Source organism: Somniosus microcephalus, chromosome 15 (assembly GCF_052327205.1).
Source record: "Somniosus microcephalus isolate GS21.2 chromosome 15, FLI_Smic_1.0, whole genome shotgun sequence".
In the NCBI taxonomy this organism is placed as follows: domain Eukaryota; kingdom Metazoa; phylum Chordata; class Chondrichthyes; order Squaliformes; family Somniosidae; genus Somniosus; species Somniosus microcephalus.
The window spans coordinates 45,993,501-46,015,113 of NC_141001.1; the positions used below are offsets into that span (position 1 = coordinate 45,993,501).

The 21,613-nt window shown below is 45.8% G+C and overlaps 1 protein-coding gene across 2 annotated transcripts in view; it reads left to right on the top strand.

Moving 5' to 3' along the window:
- Positions 1-3,546: 3,546 nt before the first annotated feature.
- The window catches only part of pgghg (protein-glucosylgalactosylhydroxylysine glucosidase), a 43,157-nt gene continuing 25,090 nt past the window's right edge, over positions 3,547-21,613 (top strand). Inside the window, exons 1-7 of one of the 2 annotated variants that reach the window (XM_086007746.1) lie at positions 3,547-4,903; positions 5,117-5,383; positions 6,239-6,449; positions 9,480-9,915; positions 13,216-13,335; positions 14,648-14,779; positions 16,847-16,958. In XM_086007746.1, the coding sequence (XP_085863872.1) occupies positions 5,131-5,383; positions 6,239-6,449; positions 9,480-9,915; positions 13,216-13,335; positions 14,648-14,779; positions 16,847-16,958 (1,264 nt within the window). In that variant the 5' untranslated portion in view covers positions 3,547-4,903; positions 5,117-5,130. The remainder of the gene's footprint in view (positions 4,904-5,116; positions 5,384-6,238; positions 6,450-9,479; positions 9,916-13,215; positions 13,336-14,647; positions 14,780-16,846; positions 16,959-21,613) is intronic. The other variant, XM_086007745.1, reaches the window with a different exon arrangement.

The window sequence follows — 21,613 nt, forward strand, 5'->3', positions numbered from 1 at the left end:
ACACTGGGTCCCTGGAATCCCTTGCAGGACTTGATCCATTGCCCTTTGCCAAATAGCCGGAGCCGATGCTACCCCGAGCACCAGCCGGTTTTATTGGTAGAGACCTTTGTGAATGTTGATCGTGAGGTATTGTTTCGAGGCTTCTTCTACCTCCATTTGCAGGTACGCCTGGGCCAGATCAATCTTAGTGAAGCGTTTTCCTCCAGATAGCGAGGCAAAAATATCTTCAATCCGCGGAAGCGGATATTGTACCGTGTGAAGGACTGGGTTCACTGTCACCTTAAAGGCCCCACAGATGCGAACCTTCTTTGGTTCCCCAGGCGTATTACTCAACGACCTCTTCATTACAGGAACGATGGGTGTAGCCCACTCGCTCCAGTCCACTTTGGACAGTACTCCTAAACGTTCCAAACCTTCCAGCTCTGCTTCGACGGCTGGGCGGATCGCATAAGGCACCGGTCTGGCCTTAAAAAAAACTTTGGGCTTGCATTTTCCTCTATTTTAATCGTCGCTGTTATGCCTTTTAGTGTTCCGAGTCCCTCCTGGAACACTTCTTGTGCGTCAGTTAGCATTTTTGACAGTCGTCCAGGTGTGACGTCATCATCCTTTTTAGCCTCTACCGTCAGTGCCTGTGTGGAATGCCAATCTAATTGTATCTTCCGGATCCATTCACATCCTAGTAGTGGTGGTCCTCCATCTGGCAATACATATAGGTCCATTTTTGGTATTTCCTGGCCGTTGTATATCACGTTATTGATGTGCCTTCAATAACCACAAAACTAGAAGTTATAGACGTTAGACTTTAACAAGTTGGCTTTTAATCACTAAGATCAGAGCTAACATCTCAACACACTGACTGGCTCGCAGGAATGAGCCATACAGGTTAGTCAGGAAAGAGGAAGTGAAACCATACACCGTGTGGGGGAGGGTAATATACATGAGTGCAAAACGAATACAGGCAAGAACAAACAGATTTCATTACACACGTTCACCCTTATTTTTCCTTTGGGGTAGACTTTTTGCCCCGTGTACATCTTCAAGACAATCTCTGTAGCTTTCAAGGGTATATGTGAGAATAGCCGCTTGTAGTCCCTTCGGTTTATGACTGTTAGGGCTGATCCTGTGTCCAATTCCATTTTCACTTGGACCCCGTCTATCTTGAGCATGACCCAGATAGTCTGGTGATCCTCCATTTTGATTACATTATGTAGTTTCAGACAACCCAGCTCCTTGCTTCCGGAGTCTGTATCACTTTCCTGTTCGTCTGAACTACTCTCCGTCACCTTATATACCTTTTTGTACTTCTCCTGTGGAGATTTCTTGCTGCTGGTTTTCTTCCCCGACCTGCAGACTCTTGCTATGTGTCCTGCTTTTCCACACTGTCTGCACACTTGGTCCTTGAACCAACAATCCTTCTGATCATGTGTTCTGCCGCAGCGATAACACTTCCCTGCTCCATATGACATTTCATTGGTGCCATATTCTTGCGGTCTCCGTTGTATCTCTGCAGCGCTCCATGCGGCTGCTTCGTGTGATACTGCCATGCTGAAAACCTTGTCCAGCGTAAGATCCTTTTCTGATAGAAGCCGTTTCTGGGTTCCTGCACTTTGAAGCCCACACACAAACTTGTCCCTTAACGTATCTGCTAGTCCCATTCCAAACTGGCAGTTTGCGCAGTTCCGTTAAATACTCAGCATTACTTTTGTCTTTATGCTGGTTCCTTTTGTGAAACTTAAATCTTTCTGCTATCAGCAGCGGTATGGGGTTTAAGTGGTCCTGTAGGATTTCCACTATGCTTTCGAAATCCTTATCCACTGGCTTCTCTGGGGTTATTAGGTTTCGCAGTAAGCCATACGTTTTTGCACCCATGGAATTCAACAAAACCAGTGCTTTCCTGACATCTGGCACTTCATTCACCTTGCAGTACACCTCAATGCGTTCCACATATGTCGCCCAATCTTCGACTTCATTGTCAAACGCTGTGACACTGCCACTCTTCGGCATCCCTGGGTGTGGTTAGACTGGCTAAAATGGCGTCTCCCGCGCTCTCCCTTCTTCTCCGCTGGCTCAAAATGGCGTCTCCTGCGCTTCCCTTTCTTCCTGCGCTCGCCCTTCTTCTCCGCTGCGGCTTTAGAAATGGCGTCTCCCGCGCTCGCTGCTCAGCCCTTGAGCCCTGGCTGCGCTCTGCGCGTTTTCCTGTGTGCCTCTCTCGTTGCCGCCGCTCGGTCCTGAACCCCGGCTGTGCTTTACCCTCTTTCTCTTTTTGTTTTCCGTCGACGCCGCTCGGTCTTCAACCCCCGGCTGCGCCCTGTGCGCTTTACCCTCTCTCTTACCCCGTCGACGCTGCTCGGCCTTTCCTGTGCCGTCGGTTGGCTCCTGCCGCCGCTGTCCGGGAAGGGTCTGCGCTGTACCTGTTGCCAGCCTGTTGCTGGATCGTCGTGGCTGGAGAACCAAGCCCAGCTCTCAACAGCCTCCCCTGCGATGCTCACTCTCTGCCGGATGACTGGGCGGTTGCTCGTGGTCGACGCCCATGTTTCTGGCCTCGACTTCTTCCACTGTCCTCCAGGAGCGAATCCTTGGGAGGAAATGCAGAGTTGCAGGTAGGTTCGAATCGACCTCGTCGCCACTATTAAATCCGTGAATCTTAAGGTATGGTGTTCTTCAATAAATAGACAGAGACTGCAGATGTTTACAACAGGTGTTTACTGGATGAGGGTAGTCTAAAAACGAACAGTACAGATGCCTGCTCAGGGCTTATATACAGGTGTGGTCACTGCCGGTACTACAGTATACAGGAGCTGTAAAAGTAGTTCTCTCTTATAAAGGTACATACACTACAGAACCCATCCCTACTTGCAGGTTTCCGTCATTACCCTAGGCAAGATGTACGCCAGGTGCAGGCTAACTCATTGGCAGGGCCATGTACCTGAAGCACATCTATATCTGCTGTTATAGCCTGAAAGGGCCTGAAAAAAGGTCACTTGCTGCTTTGAGTTCTCCATGACCTTGTTGCCTCCCCCTCTTGGCTCCTGTGATCTGAGGGGGTTGGGGGTAGGGGTGGGGGTGGGGGAGGGTTGACAAGGCCCACTAGTTATGCATACTGCTCTGCGTAGGCCTCCACTAAGTGGAAACCCAGGAAAATGTGGTGTTGTGCTGTCCTTCCTGCCTGATTTACGTGGCCTCTGAATGCGTGTGCCTGCACTTTTGCCCGTCGTCAGGGAAACAACTGCAGTGCAGAGGAGAGGAGATTCAGCGTAATGGGTCTCTGCCCCTTTTACCCCCCACCCCGTCCCTCGATTGTTCAGCAAAACAGAAGAAAATTGCCCCTTTATATTTAGAAGAATATTTATTCTTTAACTATTCTATTGTACGTATGCATTGTGCTCAGGTGGTATCGCATTTCCCAGGGGTTGGCAGTCACAGCCCCAGTACAGCTGTTCTGGGCTTGATGTCATGGAGCAGCTCAGCAGTGAGGGGACCCAACACTGTGGAACCTCCTTTGGATGAGAAATTTTAAAATGTCTTTTTTTTCACGATATGTGGTGGGAATGCACTGAATAGTAAAAAAAAAAAAGCGCCTCCCTCAGAAATCTAGGTTTATTCTTCTTTATAAACCCATGATTCAAAATCCTCACTTGGAATACCGTGAAGCCATTTCCAAAAACGAGTAATTGAAATTTCCCATCCCAAAACCAGTAACGATTTCCCATTCCACTCTCATTTATAATAAGTCATTTAAAATCCTTTCAGAAAAATAATTGTTTTTAACTTCCTCTCCCTCTCCTGAGGGTGCTTGGGACAGATAGGGAGATCGGTCACATTTCAGATCATAAGACAATTTTATCTTGTTCGTATTTATTTCTTTGAGACCTGGTCACTTTAAATTTTGTTTACTGCAACAGGTGCTTGAGCTGAATGTACATGTAGTCACCAGACAATATCCTTGACCTTTCCTACTCATTTTAGAGGCAAGGCATTATTCGTATCCAAATACATTTTGATTAAAATAAAGGTGTAAATCACTAAACACTGGCTGCTTTATCTTGAAATCAATCAATGTAAGGAAAAGGGCTCGGCTACACATGCAAATGAGCTTGGATCTAGCATTTGGGTTGAGCTCCGGAAGCCATCACTTTAATCTGATACACTTTGTCCAACTGTGGAAGACCCCTTTTTTGATTTTGAGTATCCTAATTTGAACTTCAAAGGGTACAAGAGGTATATTTCAGAAGGTGTGTTCCCAGTTCATCAGCCCTTCTGTTGTAAACTCCATTTTGGTGGATAAAATCTCTCATATAATGTACGTTAGAGGCAATTGTCCGGATTACCGAGAGACCTGGCAAAGTGTTGTGCCATTTATTATTTTTGATTTGATATTAATGTCTACTTTTAATAAACTGGTTTGTAGTTCATAGCTTAAGTCACATGGTCTGGTAGAGTGTTTCTTCTTTATCTGAAGGCTAGATAAACACAAAAGAGGCAACACTGTTAGCTGATGTTGCATGCAGAAAATCACACTCCAGATTGTAGGGAGTGAGGATTGAACATGAAAGAAGTATCAGGCAAAGGGTGTGTGGAAATCAGGGGGAATGTGTCACCACCACCAAATCTTTTGACACAAGTAATTTTCGCTTTTCCCACCTTCCTCCCCTCAGAATTGTCTCTGATGTTTGGGCCTGTGTCTATTGCATCTTTCACTGTGCCTGGGTAACAGGATTAGGAAGCAGTTGGTATGGATATACAGCCTGCTTGGTTCCCAAACCTGCAGAGTGCCTGACTGTCGCTAACCTCTTTCTGCTTCTTTCAGATGTTTGGGATTTTGCAGTCTTGTTTGTTTAGGTTCTGTGGGTGGCTGATAGTGGGAGCGGGTAGTTACTTTCCCACCAGCAATGACAAGATTAAGGTGAACCTCCCTTTTTTATGTATATATACATATATATGAGCTGTTTAACAGAAAATTACAATGGGGCAATGGAAATTCTGTCAGAATACCAGCTGCGTTTTGCTGGCAAATGTACGGTAATGCAAATTCATTTTACAGTATAAAAAAGCAAACTGCAAACCATCAAATCATGTACTACAGTCATTTTACCAAAATGTTTTCTTCCCTTGATAGACGACACATACAATATGTCAGAATGCGAAGATGACCCAGCGGTGTTTTCCAGTGATACCTTGCCCTCTGACCTTCGTTTCATGGCAACAGTTGCCAATGGATATCTTGGCACTAGAGTGTATAGTGACATAATGCATGTTAACGGGGTATATAATGGTGAAAAGGGTGACTGCTGTCGGGCAGATATACCATCTACTGTTAATGCCAGACTGACCATACCTGGTGAGAACGCTTCGAAACAAACCTTCACCTTGAACACCAGGACAGGTAAAACAGATCTGTTTATCTTTAATTTTTTTTAATTTGCTTATACTTTTTCCAGGTTTTCTGTTCAAGGTGATGCTTATCACTAGATGCAGTTTTTCTTCACTTGGCAGAATAGGACAGTCAATGTCTGACGCTCCTATCAATGTTTTTGGTAAATATTTGTACTCATCAGGTGAGGGATGTAAATACTGCAAAATGGAAACTTTCCAATGGAGCCGCAGCGACCTCTCTCCGATCAGTTGCAAAGTGGTTAGATACAGAGTAAAGCTTCCTCTACGCTGCCCCAACAATATGTTTTAGCCCAACCTTAATTGAATTTTTACATTTCTGCACCAGCTACTTTATGGTCTGTTTGAGATTACCAATTTACAATTAGATTTAAAACGCATTTATAATCAATGGGTGGAAAATCTAGGCCTCAGTGCCAACTTATATATCATAGACCAATGGGTAAAGTTATACTAGTGATTGACTATGGGTAAGATGACCTCATCCCATGATGCTATTTCCCTTCACTTTTCCATACCTTATTCAAGGTCGATGAATCCACTCATTTAAGTCTCGCACGGTATCACACTATCATGTATAGGTTCTTTTATAGTCTGGGATATAAAAAGCATGCAGGTGCTTATCTTGTCATGGGAGGCCAGCTTTAGCATTCCAGTAGAGAAGGCAAATGCATGAGATTCTGTTGTTCAACTTCTGCTGTTTTTAAAAAAAAAAATTCATATTAACCCATTATCTTTCTATATCTCCTAAAAATAGAACTGCAGGAATGGTGATGCTTTGCCAGCATTCCAGTTTCTGGAATTCCTTTCTCTAGTTGAGTAATGGTTTCTGCTTTCCTTTGCCTAGGCACGTTTTGCTGTATTACAGAGACGCAGGATTTCATGGTGACCCAGCAGATATTTGCCCATCGCACTCAGGTCCATCTCATGGTTCTCACCATAACTTTGGAACGGTTGGCCATTTCCAAGGAGCAGTTCACAGTGCAGATAAAATCATCGTTTGTACCCCACAGCCAGAATATTGACTTTGTGAGCAGGCCAGACTTCATGGGAGCAACGTAAGGGTCAGAGGATGATTCATGCTGTAATATGGCAACAAAGTTTTCACACATAGGGGGAGAAATTGGGTATAGCCCCGTTTGGGGCGCTAGTTCTGGCGAAGCGCAAAGCCTAGTGCCAGTTGCGATTTAGCGCCACCTGGCGCGATATTGGGTTGCAGTGCCCCTAAAGGTGATTGCGGCGCTAAATCAGGTGCCGCACGCTACTCTTAAGGCGCTAACCCGGCGGCGCAACCCAATTTCGCGGCGGCGGGCGCAGCGAGGGTGCTGTCAATAATCACTTTCCCTGAGACACAGTGGCGTCGGCCAGCTCTTAAAGGGGCAGGTCAATTGGCATCACCAGACACACTCACTGCCTTGTAGGCCTTCAAAGCGGTGGGAGCCTACCTGTGGCGCACCACAGGCAAGACATGGAAAGGGTGAGGCAGAGGGCGGAACGACTCACTGATGGGGCATTGGATGCTTTGGTTGGCGCAGTGGAATCAAGGCCAAGGAAGATGGTCGGAATGTGATTTATGTTTTGGACAGTCTCCCGGGTGTGAGAGGCAGTTATGTGTCAGTGTATTAGTTTTGCTTTCTGTTGCCATAGCTTTCTCATGTTTGAAGGAACCACATTTTGTTTAATGAAACACTTTCTTCATTTACAATGGCCATGCCTGCTATTTACATGCATCTTGCCCTTCACAGGCTTGGGGGTATCAGACCGGTTCCATTCCTGTTCTTGGAATGGCAGCAAGCATTCCGTGAGAGGGGCCTAGAAGCTACTTCTGATCAGCGTAGAAGTTCAGGCCAGCAGGCATCTTCTCAGCCACCGACAGATGTCCTGCACCTTATCTGAGGCTGCAGATCTGGCTGAAGCAGCTGGCACAGCTCCGTCACCACCTCCTTTCTAAATCGCAGCCTTCTGACACACTGCTCCTCCGGCATGTTCATGTAGGAAAACTGCTGTCGGAAAACCCTGCCAGCGTAAGGTCTGCTGTGGCGACGTCTGTTGGCCCTCCTCCGTCTGGCCATGCCTGCCCCCCTCTCCCAGCGTCTCAGTGCCCTTTCCAGATGATTCAGCAGCAGGACGTTCCCCTCCAATGCAGCCCCCATAATAAGTGCCCACAGGAAGGTTCCCCATTGTCAAGGCTCACCAACAGCAAGGTGATGGTCAGAAGGCTGAAGATCGTCTGCCTGCGCTGGCTCAGTGGTCAAATGGCTCTCAGTGTGCAGCTCAGCAATTCTTTGTAGCTCTCGAGGAAGTTGTGCTCCAAAAATGGCTGCTGCTTTTAAACCACACCAGTCCCCTTTAAATAACGCTCCTCCAGCCCGAGAGCGACTTGGTAAGGTCCAAGTAAGCTGTCACTATTAGCGCCAGGCGCTACGGAGGGGGTCGCCACTGAATTTCCGGTCCGAGGCGCCCAAAAGGCGTTGCACACTCAAATGACGTCATAATCAGCCTGCGCCCATGAGCGGGCGCTAAGATTTAGCGCTGGCGCTAAATGCATGCTCAATATGGGGCGAGGCGCTAGGCACCTTGCGCCTGCCCGGAAATTGGCTAGCGCCCCACATCTCGGCCTCTTTAGGCGTTAATCGGTGGCGCTAACAACCGAATTTCTCCCCCATAGTGTTATTTAGATAAAATTCCCTTTTTTCCTCTTCTCTTCCTCTAGTGGAGTTGGCTGATGCCTCGTTCTATGGGCACTGTCAACCCTCCAGTACCTCACTCGAGTGGATAGTAAGTGTCAGCGGGCTGTTGGATTGTAAGGGCAGTGCTGTGCATGTATGTTGACACAGCCATCTCTTGAGTATTTCCCCACTGAACACCCTTCCTCCTTACTTAACTCATTCAACACTCTTACTTAGCTTATTTTTTCCCTTTAATTTTCTAACAATGTTCCATGATCACCGTCCATAACATGAACTCCCATTGGTGGTGTAACATTCTGCTGTTGTCACCTCAGTGAATTATTATTATAAACTGTCACCCTCCCCTTTAGAGCTTTACCTGTTTTATAACACTGAGATCCTCACATTTTTGCTCTCATTAAAAGCATGATTCTGTTTTCTGCATTTTTTTTCTCTCTCTCCATTTGAGAATCCTCAGACATTTCCCTTCCATCACGCCATCCAACTGTTGAATAATTCCAGGGTCTTGCTCCCATTGTTCTATATGTTGAATTGATGATTGGCATGAGTACTCTGAATACTAATGTGATATTACTAACAATAATAGTCAGTAATTTGATCATTCCCGACAGAGAATGCCCCCAACAGTTGTTTGTGTTTTATATATATTTATTAGAATAATATAATTATAATTCTGATAAATATAATTTGATACCCCTCCAATTTTTTCTACTTCGCTCCTGAAGACGCTGACTCTTCCTGAGGCACCAGTAGCCCATTGGTACTCAACCAAGCAGCTACTCTTCATGTGTGCCGCTAATATTGGTGAGCTAGTCAACTGTGATGGGCATCACCGCTTAGCCTAATCCAGTCCTCTCCCCATGTCAACGTGTACTTTCCAGAAAGAGTCATTGGATAGTCATCAGGACTGAAAACTCTGGCTGATTTTTATTTCTCCCTCCATAGCTCAGACGCACTGGGAGTGAATTTCCATGGGGGGGGGGTCTCCTGTTCACCATAAATTTACCAGAAGAGTTGCAGAAACCCCAGCGGAACAGTGTAAATACCGTTTAGGCTGTTTTTAAAAAAAAAATTTATAAGAGGTTTGCGTTACTTCTCCGCTGAAGTTACAGCGGATGGGCAGGAAACCCTCTATGGAAGTTCAACCCCACTGTGTTGACAGTCGGTTTGACTGTAGGGGCAGTGCGGTATATCTGCTTTTCTCAGTGACATGGGTTGCGTTATCCATTTCCCAAGCATTTCTCCACTGAGTAATCTTCTCCTAAAATAACTACTTTAGACCCTCTTTTGTTTTCCCTCTCTTCCCATGAATTGTAGCCCTCAACTGTCACTGGCTGAGATCAGTTAAGAGCTTTCTTTGGACTCTTCCAAAAATGTTTCTCTATCTTTATAATTCAGGTACATCTATGGACAGACGCTTATCCCAGAGGTCAAAGGCGCTGCAAGGCAAAGTGTCCACATGATCTCAGTGCCGCTTCCAGAGTCTCTGACCCTGTTGCCTAAGGAGCAGAGAGGTTCTTGGGTATTCCTGACCGCAGTGGCTGACACTGAAGAGCGAGTGAAGGAGTGTTTTGTAGAAGGACAGACTCTGGTCCAGTTAAACCAACTGTACTCTTCGCACGTGGCAGCGTGGGCTGCACTGTGGAAGCAGAGCTGCGTCAGTGTGAGAGGCTGCAGGAGGCTAAACCAGGCTATGTATGGGTGTCTATATTACCTGCTCAGCGCCCTCCCCCCTCTGAAACCTACAGACTTCCAGTATATTGGACTAAGTCCTGGGGGTCTCTCCAACGGGGGTAATGGAGAAGATTACTATGGCCACATCTTCTGGGATCAGGTAGGAGATTTTAGTCATGAAGAGCCAGATCATATGGCCGGATTTTGTGCTTTGGAGGAATCTTGATGCAACTGTCTTGGACAAGTGTTCCGCCCATTCCAATGGCTGAGTGGAATCTGATCCTGGTGATTTTCTGGTGTCAGGGCAACTTAAATATTGTTGGCAGCATTACCACTTCTGTTGAGGAGCCCACCAGTGGGGGAGATATAAAATGGCTGTGGCAGGCCTTGGCACTTGCAGTCGCATAGGCCGTGATTTTGCCAGCGCTCAGCGGGCGGGTTTGGAGGCGGGTCATAGGTTAAATTTGTTTTGATTGACGGCGGGTTCCGATCCCGCCATCAACCTGCCTCCAAACAGCTTTCCCAAGTGTTGGGTCCCTGATTTGCGAATGGACCCAACACCTAGCGGCGGGAAGCGGATTAAAGGCAATTACCTGCCTATTAACAGGTACTTGCCAGTAGTTGTCAGCCTATTTTTGGATTTTGACGCTTCTGGCTCGGGTTCCCCGATGTCCGGACACCATGCCAGGTAAGTGTGGCGTGTTGTGAGTCTGCTGTAATGTTTCTGGATTGATGACAGCTGCAGAAGTGGTGTGAAGGATCCAATGTTGTACATGGTGAGTCTCAGAGGAAAGAAAATGTTGGGTACTGCATTTTTAATACATTTACAGATTTCCTTAGCTTACAAGTTTTTAAATCCATGTCCAGTGCCACATCATTGGGAGAACCTCTCTCACCAGTGACAGATCACTTCTGTCACCTCACCTGCAGCTGCCATCTATTCCAGCCTATGGAGGGAGTCATTGGAGAGCCTGGGTGCAAGAGGTCACCTTTGTGCAGTGATCGTCAGTGTTTTCAGCGCCTCAATGCTGTCAAACACCGAGAAATCAACTGTCAAAATAAAATTGTGCGTGGTCCCTTTAAGGAAACCGGCAGATGACGCATCATCAAATGACGTCATCTGACCCGCTTCCTGTTAATTGGCCGGCAAGCCCGCAGGGCGAGCTTAACAAGGTCAATCAAGGCAAAATCACGTCTGGAGCGGAAGCAGCTGGGGGCGGGACTGGAAGCCGGAAACTAGCTGACCGCACTCAACCCGCCTCCATTAATAAAATCGCGGCAATAGTGTGGCTGGTGCTAAGGGGCTGAGTGCAAATTTAAAAAAACATTTCCAATTCCATTTTAAGATGGCTCTTTATATTTTAAAAGTTCCTGCCCGGCACCATAGCAACCTGAGAACCCAGCATTTCTAGGGTACAAATGACAGGGGATATGTGAGATAATATAATCCCTTTAATTTCTGAGTGAGATTGGCTCTGTGGCAGCACTCTTGCCTGAGTCAGAAGGTCGTGGGTTCCAGGAATTGAGCACATAATCTAGGCTGACCCTCGGTGAAGTACTGAGGGAGCACTGCATTGTAGGAGTTACTGACAATGAGATGTTAAACTGAGGTGAATGTAACAGATCCCATGGTACTATTCGGAGAAGATCAGAAGAATTCACCTGATGTCCTAGCCGACATTTACCCCTAAACCAACATCACCAAAATAGACAAACTATTCATTTACCTCATTGCTATCTGTGGGACTTGCTGTGCACAAATTGGTTGCTGCATTTGCCTATAAAATAACAGTGACTACACTTGAAAGGTACTATATAAATGCAATTTCTTTCTTTTATTAGAATATGATTGTCCGTATTGGTGTGAGTGGGATGATTGCCAGTTGGCAGTGTTGTGGATCCGGGAAGGCTTAAACTCCTCCCCCCCCCCCACCCCACCCCACAAATTCTTCTCTTTGGTAGAGGCCACTTCTTAGGCTGCAGTAATCACTGGGGAAAGCTGAGTGGAGCAGGTCCTGTGTCTGCACCACTCAGCACTGCCCAGTTTCTTGCAGCAGGCCTAAAACAGGCTTTGGGCCCTTTATTTACATTGGCCAGGTCCCTAACGCCTGTTTCAGGCAGGCACATGGGGCGCCTGGGCAGCCGCCCATGCCAAAATGGTGGCGCCCGTACTGCTGGTGCAGATTGGATGTGGGACGCTGTGCCTCAGACTTGGTCCTTTTTTGAGCCCATTTTACACTGTAGAGTACCAAAATTCGACCTGTTTCTGTCGCATGTGCCCTTGCCTGTGCTTCTCCAATCTTTTGAAAGACGTACCACGAAAAGCCTTAGTAAGATGAGACCCTATCTTAAAGCTGTTTTATTTCTTAGCAAGTGAATATACCCCTGCGAGCACTCTGGACCAGAGACCTCCCAACCTAATAGGTTTGAAGTGTTTATCAATTGGCAAGACAGGCTAACAAAACTATTACTTATCAGTCTTTGGGGAGACAACTTTAAAGCCTAGCTCATTAGCATTTTACTCACCTTGCTCCTCAGTGCGTTTTGTTTTACACTTTGCTTCAAAGCACAACTCTTATATGTAACTCGGTGTTGTCCACAATTGAAATTGCTGACTAGCTACTAGTGTGGCTACAGTGACACCGTTTTAACCACATGCACTAATTTTAGTAGGAAACACCTTGCATACATTACACAATACAGGTAAATGTACTTCACATTGTGTATATTTAGTTAACAAACACATACCACCATTCAGTAACCAAGGAAGTAAAGCACTCAACGATCAATAAACTCTGCTTCTCGTCTTGCAGTTTTACCAACAAGCGGACAAAAAGATTAAAGCACACATGCAAATGAGTATTCGGATCACATGCCCACAAAGGTGTCTATCACTCATTTATTATTTATTACCAATCAGCAATGCAATTAGCCACATCTGGATTCCCAATTAGCCATGTGTCCAGTGGCTAATGTAAGGGACAACAATGGTGTTACTCTTCTTCTAAATCCTTTCTGTGGAGCAAAAAAATCAAAAATATAGTAAAAAGACACCATTCTATGTTCCTATGTAGCACTTTGTTGGGTGAGAGCAGCTAATTAGGCACAGATTGGGGATCAAACCTCCGGTCCAGCACCACGTCACGTGGTCCATTAAAACCACACAGACATCAGAGAGCCTCAGTTGTTACTTTTATCAATTTTAAAATGACTCTCGATTTATGATCGATGCCATGGGGACGTCGTCATCATATTCCCCTGTTAGTTAATTAATTTCTTACATTACAACAGTGACTACACTTGAAAATGTACGTCATTGACTGTAAAGCGCGTTGGGACGTCCGGTGGTGAAAGGCGCTATATAAATGCAAGTCTTTTATTTCTCTTTAATTTAGTGGTCTTGCAAGCCAATTATTAGCTGCCAGGACCCCTTTAAAATATTTGACACCGCTTGTTTCAGGAGACCTGGATGTACCCAAACGTGCTTGCATTCTATCCGGAGCTGGCATGTACCCTCCTGAAGAACCGCGTCCGAACACTTTCTGCTGCCAAGTGCATCGCAGGACAACAAGGATACATGGTAAGCGAGTGGCATCAGGGAAGACCAGCTCCTTTTCACATTGTAGACTCACTGCCCCCCACACCTGCGTTTATTTGTAACAGGATTTCTCCCCCTCTCCTTTTCTATCCTCCCCTGAATATACTGACTCTGGCGCCTGCCATGCCTTTATTCTTAAAAGAGTAAATAATCGTACTTTTCCTTGCATTGAACGTAATAGGTGAGATTTACCTAGGTGTGCACCCTCCATTAATTTAAATGGAGGAAGGTCAGACAGGTTCCGACCCGCCCGATTTTCCATAGTCCGCTGCACCCAGGTCATCCAGTGCACCTTAGCACAAACCTAGGGAAATCTCCCCTGATGAATAATTGCCAAGATAACAGATTTATTTTCAATATATCAGGGAAAAATGTATGTTAGAAATGATAGACGACTGCTACGGTTATGCTTGATTAAGTGAATTTCAGAAGACTATTTGACTGTGGTGGGCGGAACATTACAGCTGCGCTTGATGCTTTTCTTGCTTGATTTTTGCATACATGCACTTTCCCGCAGGGGTGAACAGAGTAAAGTTCCTTCCGGTCTGCCTCAGAAGAACAACCCCCTATTAGATCAGTGTGACATTTATTATATAACTTAGATTTTGTCAGACGCGTAAAAATAAGGTTGTGCGTAGACAAGTTGTGACGGCAACTCGGGGAGCAGACCACACCAAGTTTTGAATAGGCTTCCATATTGCCCAAGTTGTGTAACTTGGAGCAAAACCAAAATGATTAAACCGAGTGAAAGAATGAATAAAACTAGACACTGGTATGACCTTTGTTCCGTTGTGAACCTGATTTGTACAGGAGCTTCCTTTGTTCATTTGTAATATCGGATAAGTGAAAATGCTCCTAGACCACGAACACAGCACCATTCTCAGATAGCACCACCTGCGCTACATTATGATCAAATCTTAGCCAATTCAGGAAAATTGGTACCGAGGCATACAAGAGCCATACAGTCCCATATGGCAGTGGTTGCTCCCTTTCACCTGTTGTGTACTGTACATATGCAGGAGCCAACACCGTAACACTCATGAGCTGTACAATACCAGACAGGAGTGAATTGTTCCCTTGTACGTGGTGTGTACTGTATGTACTTGTTTTGGAAATCAATATCTAGAACTTCATTTGAAGTATGTTCTTTAGTTACTGAAATAATAAGTGTTCAGAACTACAGCTCCTATTAATCTCACCATAGTTCATTGTTTGCTAGTGATGTTGATATCTGTTTCATACATAATCCTAAATGAACGCTGTGAATGAAGTTTAATATCTCTCGTTTTATAAGGGTGCCAAATACCCATGGGAGAGTGCCGTAACCGGATTCGAGGTCTGTAATGAAGATATTTACGGATTGAAAGAAATTCACATCAATGGTGACATCTCATTTGCATTTCAGCAGTACTTTTACTTCACCCAGGTGGGCACTGTACTTTCTGCTTCTGCAGGCCTTGTTCTAGCAGTCTGTTATTTGTTGTGTTGCTGTGTTACTGATGCTCCACTTTGGAGTAGTTAGATGAGGACTGTATCAGTTCTATGGTCAGGATCCAAGAAAAAGGTTGTTACATGCTGTATGATCCCTCTGTAATTTCTGGCCTCCAACCTGTTTCTTTATCCTAATCTTTCTTGTTGCTTGCTATTTAATTAATACTACCAGGGTGATTGCTCCTCTGAGCTTTCCATTTGTTCCTCATAAGTTGTAAATGCTTCATCTTACATGTGCTTCCTCTTCCCTACATCCTCACTGTTGAGATCAAGACTCAACACACCGCCTCTGACTCATCGTATCCCAGGCTCTCAAAACTGTGGAACTTATTACCTCCATTCGTCCCTTCTTCCTGCCATCTGAAGGATTTTAACACCCAAGTTTTGTGGTACCGAATCGCACCTACCTCATTTCAACCTTGTTGGTGTCCTGCACTTTGGGTCTTGGCTCTTCACCCTGGTTTTTCTTTTTTTTTAATTGTTTGCTTCTAAGCTTTGGCTATTTTCTACTCCTAAAGCTTCAAATTTGTGAGCTCCTGTATGCTTGGGATAGAAGAAAACATGTTGGTGGCTTCGAGGAGAGAATTTAGGACTGTGGACATGGTGAATTTGAGGCATGCAGGATTGAAGATTGGGAGCACGATTGTGTGCAAGTTAGAGATTCTACAAAATAAGAGATTGGGGCTAGTGGAAGGACTGAGTTTTGAGCACGGGTAAGTTGTGAATTTGGGAGAACTGGAGAGAGTGAGTTTGGGGCTTTCACACAGTGAGTTTATAGAGAAGTTTAATGATGGCTTCATTACCTGGCTTGCCTTTATGTAAACGGTGTAACTTTGCAGGAGACTTGTAAGCTTGCGATTTGCAAACACAAGCTGCTATAACTGTCTCTGAGGTAGGTAACATTAAAAAAGTCCAGAGAGAAAAATAAACATCCGCCCTTCAAGCCCACTCCATCCCGATCTTTAATGGGGAAGGCGGGTTGGGGCTCTTGAGGAGGTTGGGAAACCCGAGAGAAAGGGGTTCCCGCAGGCCCTGCCGAATTTAATAGCAGGGCCTAATTTGAATGGGAAGCCTCTGTTTCCCACTGCAGCCCACCAGATTGAGAGGCTGGCTGACTCAGGGGAGGTACGCCTGCGCCACTAGGCCACACAGAGAAGGGAGGGAGGGAGGGATTGCGTGGGGCTGGGGGCCAGTGGGGCTGGGGGGTCGGGACCAGCATGGCTGGGGCGGTTGGCTCCACAACGTCATTGGCCGGAGGGGGTGGGGGTGGTACAGACCTTCGCGGGCCGGCTGAAGGAGCGTGGGGTTCAGACCACACGGTGGTGGACTGGCCAGAACCAGGAGGGTCGGTGGGTGGGGGCAATCGGAGACCTGGGTCGTTGTGGTGGGGGGGAAGGGGTGGGGGGGGGGTGATCGAGGCCTCATGGAGCGTGTCCGATCGTGGGGGGTAGGTTAGGAAGGGACCCTGGATTCAGGAGGGAAGTGTAAAGGCTGTAGTTAGCGGGTTTCACGAGGTGTGCAAAACCCGACCAGCTATAGTTAAACATAAAATGGAGGTTAAAGAAGAGGCTTCCAGCCTCATTATAATATTTAAATAGACGACCCACCTCCTGGCAGCAGATTCGCTGCCCGTCCCCGACTCGCCTTTGTTAAAACTGGAAGTGGGCGGGTTGGAGATGGGTTCAGGTCGGGATTCACACTTTTAACTCTTTAACTACCCCATGCTCCCAACCCACCTGGTTTTTTAAGGTAAACTCCCCCCGCACCCCCCCCCCCCCAATGTTTATCCCCATGGACACCCTGCCCACCACCTACCTGATTTTTCTACTTTAAGGAACTCAATTCATTCCGCTATTTCCCCTGAACAAAATCAAGCAAGGCTTTAACTCTCGATCTGCTCTCTCAGGAGGGTATATTTGGGTTGTTGCAAGTTTCTGTAGTTACAGTATCTTTTCTCAGTTATTTCCCGGGTGTTTGTTTTATGATTTCCTTTTGGTTTTAGGACCTGGAGTTTTTCCAGAAGGATGGGGGTTGGGATGTGGTCAGCAGCATAGCTGAGTTTTGGAGCAGCCGAGTTACTTGGAACTCTTCCGAGGAATGCTACGAAATCAAAGGTAATGGACATGAATTGAAGCAAAGAGTTGGGTCATGTGACCACTTCCAACCTGAGAAACATTTTATGAGGGTGAAGACTCCACTATGTGCTGAAGGCATGAGATGTAGTAAAATTAGCTGGAGAATCAGGAGCTCCTTTAGGTGGAAGTTTTGGAGTCGAGACAACATCAGAAATGATCTGAGGTATATCTAAGATTCTGAAATGCACCTTGCTTTTTGCCTCCTTCATTAAAAGCTTGTTTACGTGCTCAAAGACCACCCTCGGTGATTGAATCGATTCCCCCATTCAGCGCATTACTCGTGCTGACTGGTGAATTGGCCATCTGTACCTTAACTCTGTACAATTGTGTTGAGAAGTTTCTGAAATGTTTGTGTTCTCAATCTCCGTGATCTCAATCTCGATGAGGTAACTGGGGGAAGGAAAACACATTAACTTGACCCATGAGTATGCAGTCAGTTATTTGTACTGTCAGCTGTACTGACACTAAAAGAACTGAACATTGTCACAAACCTTTAATTTATTCCATTTGATACAAAATATACCAGGAAATGAAGTAATGAGACAAGTGTGTATGTATTGAAAAATGTGGGTGATAATTACGGGTATCATTCAAAAATTAGGATAAGTTGGATGGTCTGTGGTATTTTAACTTTCAACAATAGCGCAGGAGTTATCAGGAATGAGGCTGTGTTTCAGCTAATTCCAACGGAAGATTTGGTGCAAAGACACAAGATGCAAAATGTTCATTAAAAGCAGGTCTGGGTCAACCAGAAGTTATTAAAGGAGAGTAATGCCATAGTAACTTCAAATCAAATCAAATCAAATCAAATCAACTTTTATTGTCATTGTTAGTGCACAAGTGCAGTACAACGAAATGTAGGCTTGCGGCTCCCGAGAGTGTACAATTTGGATTAGGACACTTAAACATTTCAACATACATTTGTACATATATATTAGCATAAATATGACCATAATAAAGTGAATAAAGTGCATCGGCAGATGTGCAGGCTTTAGTGTTTATTTGTGGAGTTCAGCAGGATGACAGCCCTGGGAAAGAAGCTGTTCCTAAATCTGGTCGTACGGGTGCGAATGCATCTGTAGCGTCTTCCAGATGGTAGGAGGGCGAACAGACTGTGGCTGGGGTGGGTAGGGTCTTTGATGATGGTCCGTGCCCTCTGTAGGCAGCGTTTCTGATATATATGTTCTATGGTCGGTAGCCGGGTGCCGGTAATGCGTTGGGCAGTTTTGACTACCCGCTGCAGGGCTTTCCGGTCATGGGAGCTACAGCCGCCGTACCATACCGTGATACAGTTTGTCAGGATGCTCTCTATAGTGCAGCGGTAGAAGTTAGAGAGGATCGAGGGTGACAGATTACATCCCTTCAGCCTCCTCAAGAAATATAGGCGCTGCTGGGCCTTCTTCACCAGAGAGGAGGTGTTGAGGGACCAGGAGAGGTCTTCCGTGATGTGGACTCCGAGGAACTTAAAGCTGGCCACCCTTTCCACCTCCGCCCCATTGATGTGGATGGGGGTGTGACTTCCGCCTTTGGACTTAGTGTTACTGGTAGAGTTGTTAATATTGTAATTCTACTGTTAACATTAAGCATCATTGCACTATACCTTCACCAAGTCCCTCAAATCACAGACCCTCAGTCATTACAGCTCATTCCTTTCACACTATAATGGCTGAATCATTGCATCCTGACATTCTCCATGCTCTTTAAGGCAATGGAAAACCTGTTTTTTTTTCAATTCTAAAGAAACAATTTCATGTTTTTCTCAAGCCCAACCAGCAACTACCATTTTTGATGCCTCTCTCTCGCTCTCTTTTATCCATTCACCTATTGTAAGGGTTTCGACCTGAAACGTTGACTCTATTTCTCTTTACATGGATGTTTCCTGGCCTGCTGAGTTTTTCCAGCATTTTCTGTTATTTCGGATTTCCAGCATCCGCAGTATTTTGCTATCCCACCTATTGTCATTGTTCCTCTAAACAAAAGTTCCTCACGTTTTTTCCAAACCTGCGTTGCACTGGCCTACAACTGCTTCCTCTTCCTTCATCCTTCCTGTGCTGAAATTAGATTTGCCTACAATCATCACTATACTTTAACAGTACCTAAGTGCATGTAAAGCACTTTGGGACTTCCTGCGAATGTGTTTAGGCACTGAATCAATGCAAGCTCGCTCTTTCTAAGACTGATCACTGTGTCCTACTCTAACTCATTGTTTCCCATGAATTTAAAGTTGTGGAATGCCTTACCTCCTTTAGACTTCCCCCCCCAGACTTTTAAAAGCTCAGGAACACCTAACCATTATTTCTTGATTTACCTACTCTTCTCTCCAGCTGTTTTCAACTTTGGTTGTGGCCTTCACTTAAGTTTCTTAATATTAAAAAAATGCTACTATTATTTAAGTGCTTTCTGCCCTTCACCAAGGTTGGGAGAGAGAGAGGAATGTGCCCCATATGTACAGTGATCTGGGCAATAACTCAGCTGGAACTATTCTCTTGCACTTATTCTGGGGGCAAACACATTGGCTGAGATTTTCCAGGGAGGTCAGCGGGCGCAATTGGTGGCTGGTCAGGTGGGAAAGTTTTTTTTCCCCCAGTGGGTTGGGACCACGCTGTGAACCCACCGCCACACGCCTTTCCCCGATGTCGGGCCTGTCAGCACTGAGCAGACCCAACACCCAGCGGCGGGGGACCTAATTCAGGCAATTATGACCTTGTTTAGAGATCATTAAGAATACATTTAAGCTCACCTTTTGATTTTACGTGCTTGCCCACAGGGTCCTCTCTGCTCAGGGATCATGTTTGTTAAGCTGACGTGGGAGTTCAGTGGCCATTGAATCAGCTGATGAGTTGACCGCTTCAAATGTAAAGTAAAAGCTCCCACCTTACAGAGATATCTTCCCTCAGCCACAAGCTCTTCCTCACTGCATTTCCGCAACAGATTCACCATGCTGCAAGTCTTTACACAAGTCTTCATCCAGTCTGACCTCATTACCTCTCTCACCATTGGCAGATTGCTTCTGTCATCTCTACTTCACCTGCCATCTATTCCATCAGCATGGGCGCCCTTTATACTCTCTCACCTTGGTTCTCAGAATCCCATCACGATCAGCCCCAACACCAGCAGCACCAACAACACCAACCTTCTCTGCAATCAACTGATGCTGCACAGGACAGAGGGCATCAGCACCCGACCACATTGCTGCCCAGGATGCCAGGGATGACCTCACCATGGCCAGATTTACTTCACTTGCTGCTGTACACTCTGGCTGCCACATGATGCGCCAGGTTGGCACCACCACACGCCAACACCATAAAGCATCCCTACAATGCCCAAGCCATTCCTTTCACACTCATCGCAATTGTGAGGGGTACCGTTATGTCTCACCATTCACTGCAACTCACTAAGCCACTTCCAAAGATGCACACAAATCTGTCCAAGAACGCAAAGTGTTGAAATGAAAGGTCTTTGCAGCCGAGAGCGAGAGTCCCGAAGGCTGTGTTGCCTGCCCGGTGCCAGGGTTAAGGACATCTCCTCTGGGCTGGAGAGAAACTTGGAGTGGGAGGGGGAGGATCCAGTTGTCGTGGTCCATGTTGGTACCAACGACATAGATAGGACAAGGAAGGAGGTTCTGCTGAGGGAGTTTGAGCAGCTAGGGGCCAAATTAAAAAGCAGAACCACAAGGGTAATAATCTCTGGATTACTACCTGAGCCACATGCAAATTTGGCTAGGGTAAATAAAATTAGAGAGTTAAATGCGGGGCTCAAAGCCTGGTGTGGGAGAAATGGGTTTTGCTTCCTGGGACACTGGCATCAGTACTGGGACAGGAGAGAGCTGTTCTGTTGGGATGGACTTCACTTGGCCAGTGCTGGGACTAGAGTCCTGGCGAATCGAATAACTAGGGCTGTAGGGAGGGCTTTAAACTAATTAGTGGGGGGGAGGTTTTAAGAGAGCGAAAAATAAAAATGACAGCGGAGAAGGCAATAGAGCAAGGTAGCAGTGGGGGAATTAAAAACCAGAGCGTGTCAGGAAGGGACAGAATGTATAATGATAAAGGTAAAGTAGTAAAAGGGGTAAAAGCAGGAATAAATTGTCAGAAAACATATTTGAAAGTTCTTTATCTGAATGCACGCAGCATTCGTAACAAAATTGACGAGTTGACGGTACCAATAACTACACATGGGTATGATCTGGTGGCCATTACGGAAACATGGCTGCAAGATAATCATGACTGGGAACTAAACATACAAGGGTTTACTGACAATTAGGAAGGACAGACAGGAAGGAAAGGGAGGTGGGGTTGCTATGTTAATCAAGGATGGAATCACTGCAATAGTCAGAAATGATATTGGATCAAAGGATCAGGATAGTGAAATAGTTTGGGTGGAGATAAGGAATAAGAAGGGGAAAAAGTCACTAGTGGGCGTAGTCTATAGGCCTCCTAACAGTTGCAACTCTGTTGGTCGGAGTATAAATCAGGAAATAGTTGGGGCTTGTAATAAGGGAACAGCTATAATCATGGGGGATTTTAACTTTCATATTGACTGGACTAATCAAATTGGGCATGGCAGCCTTGAGGAAGAGTTCATAGAGTGTATTAGGGACGGGTTCCTTGAGCAGTATGTAACTGAACCAACCAGGG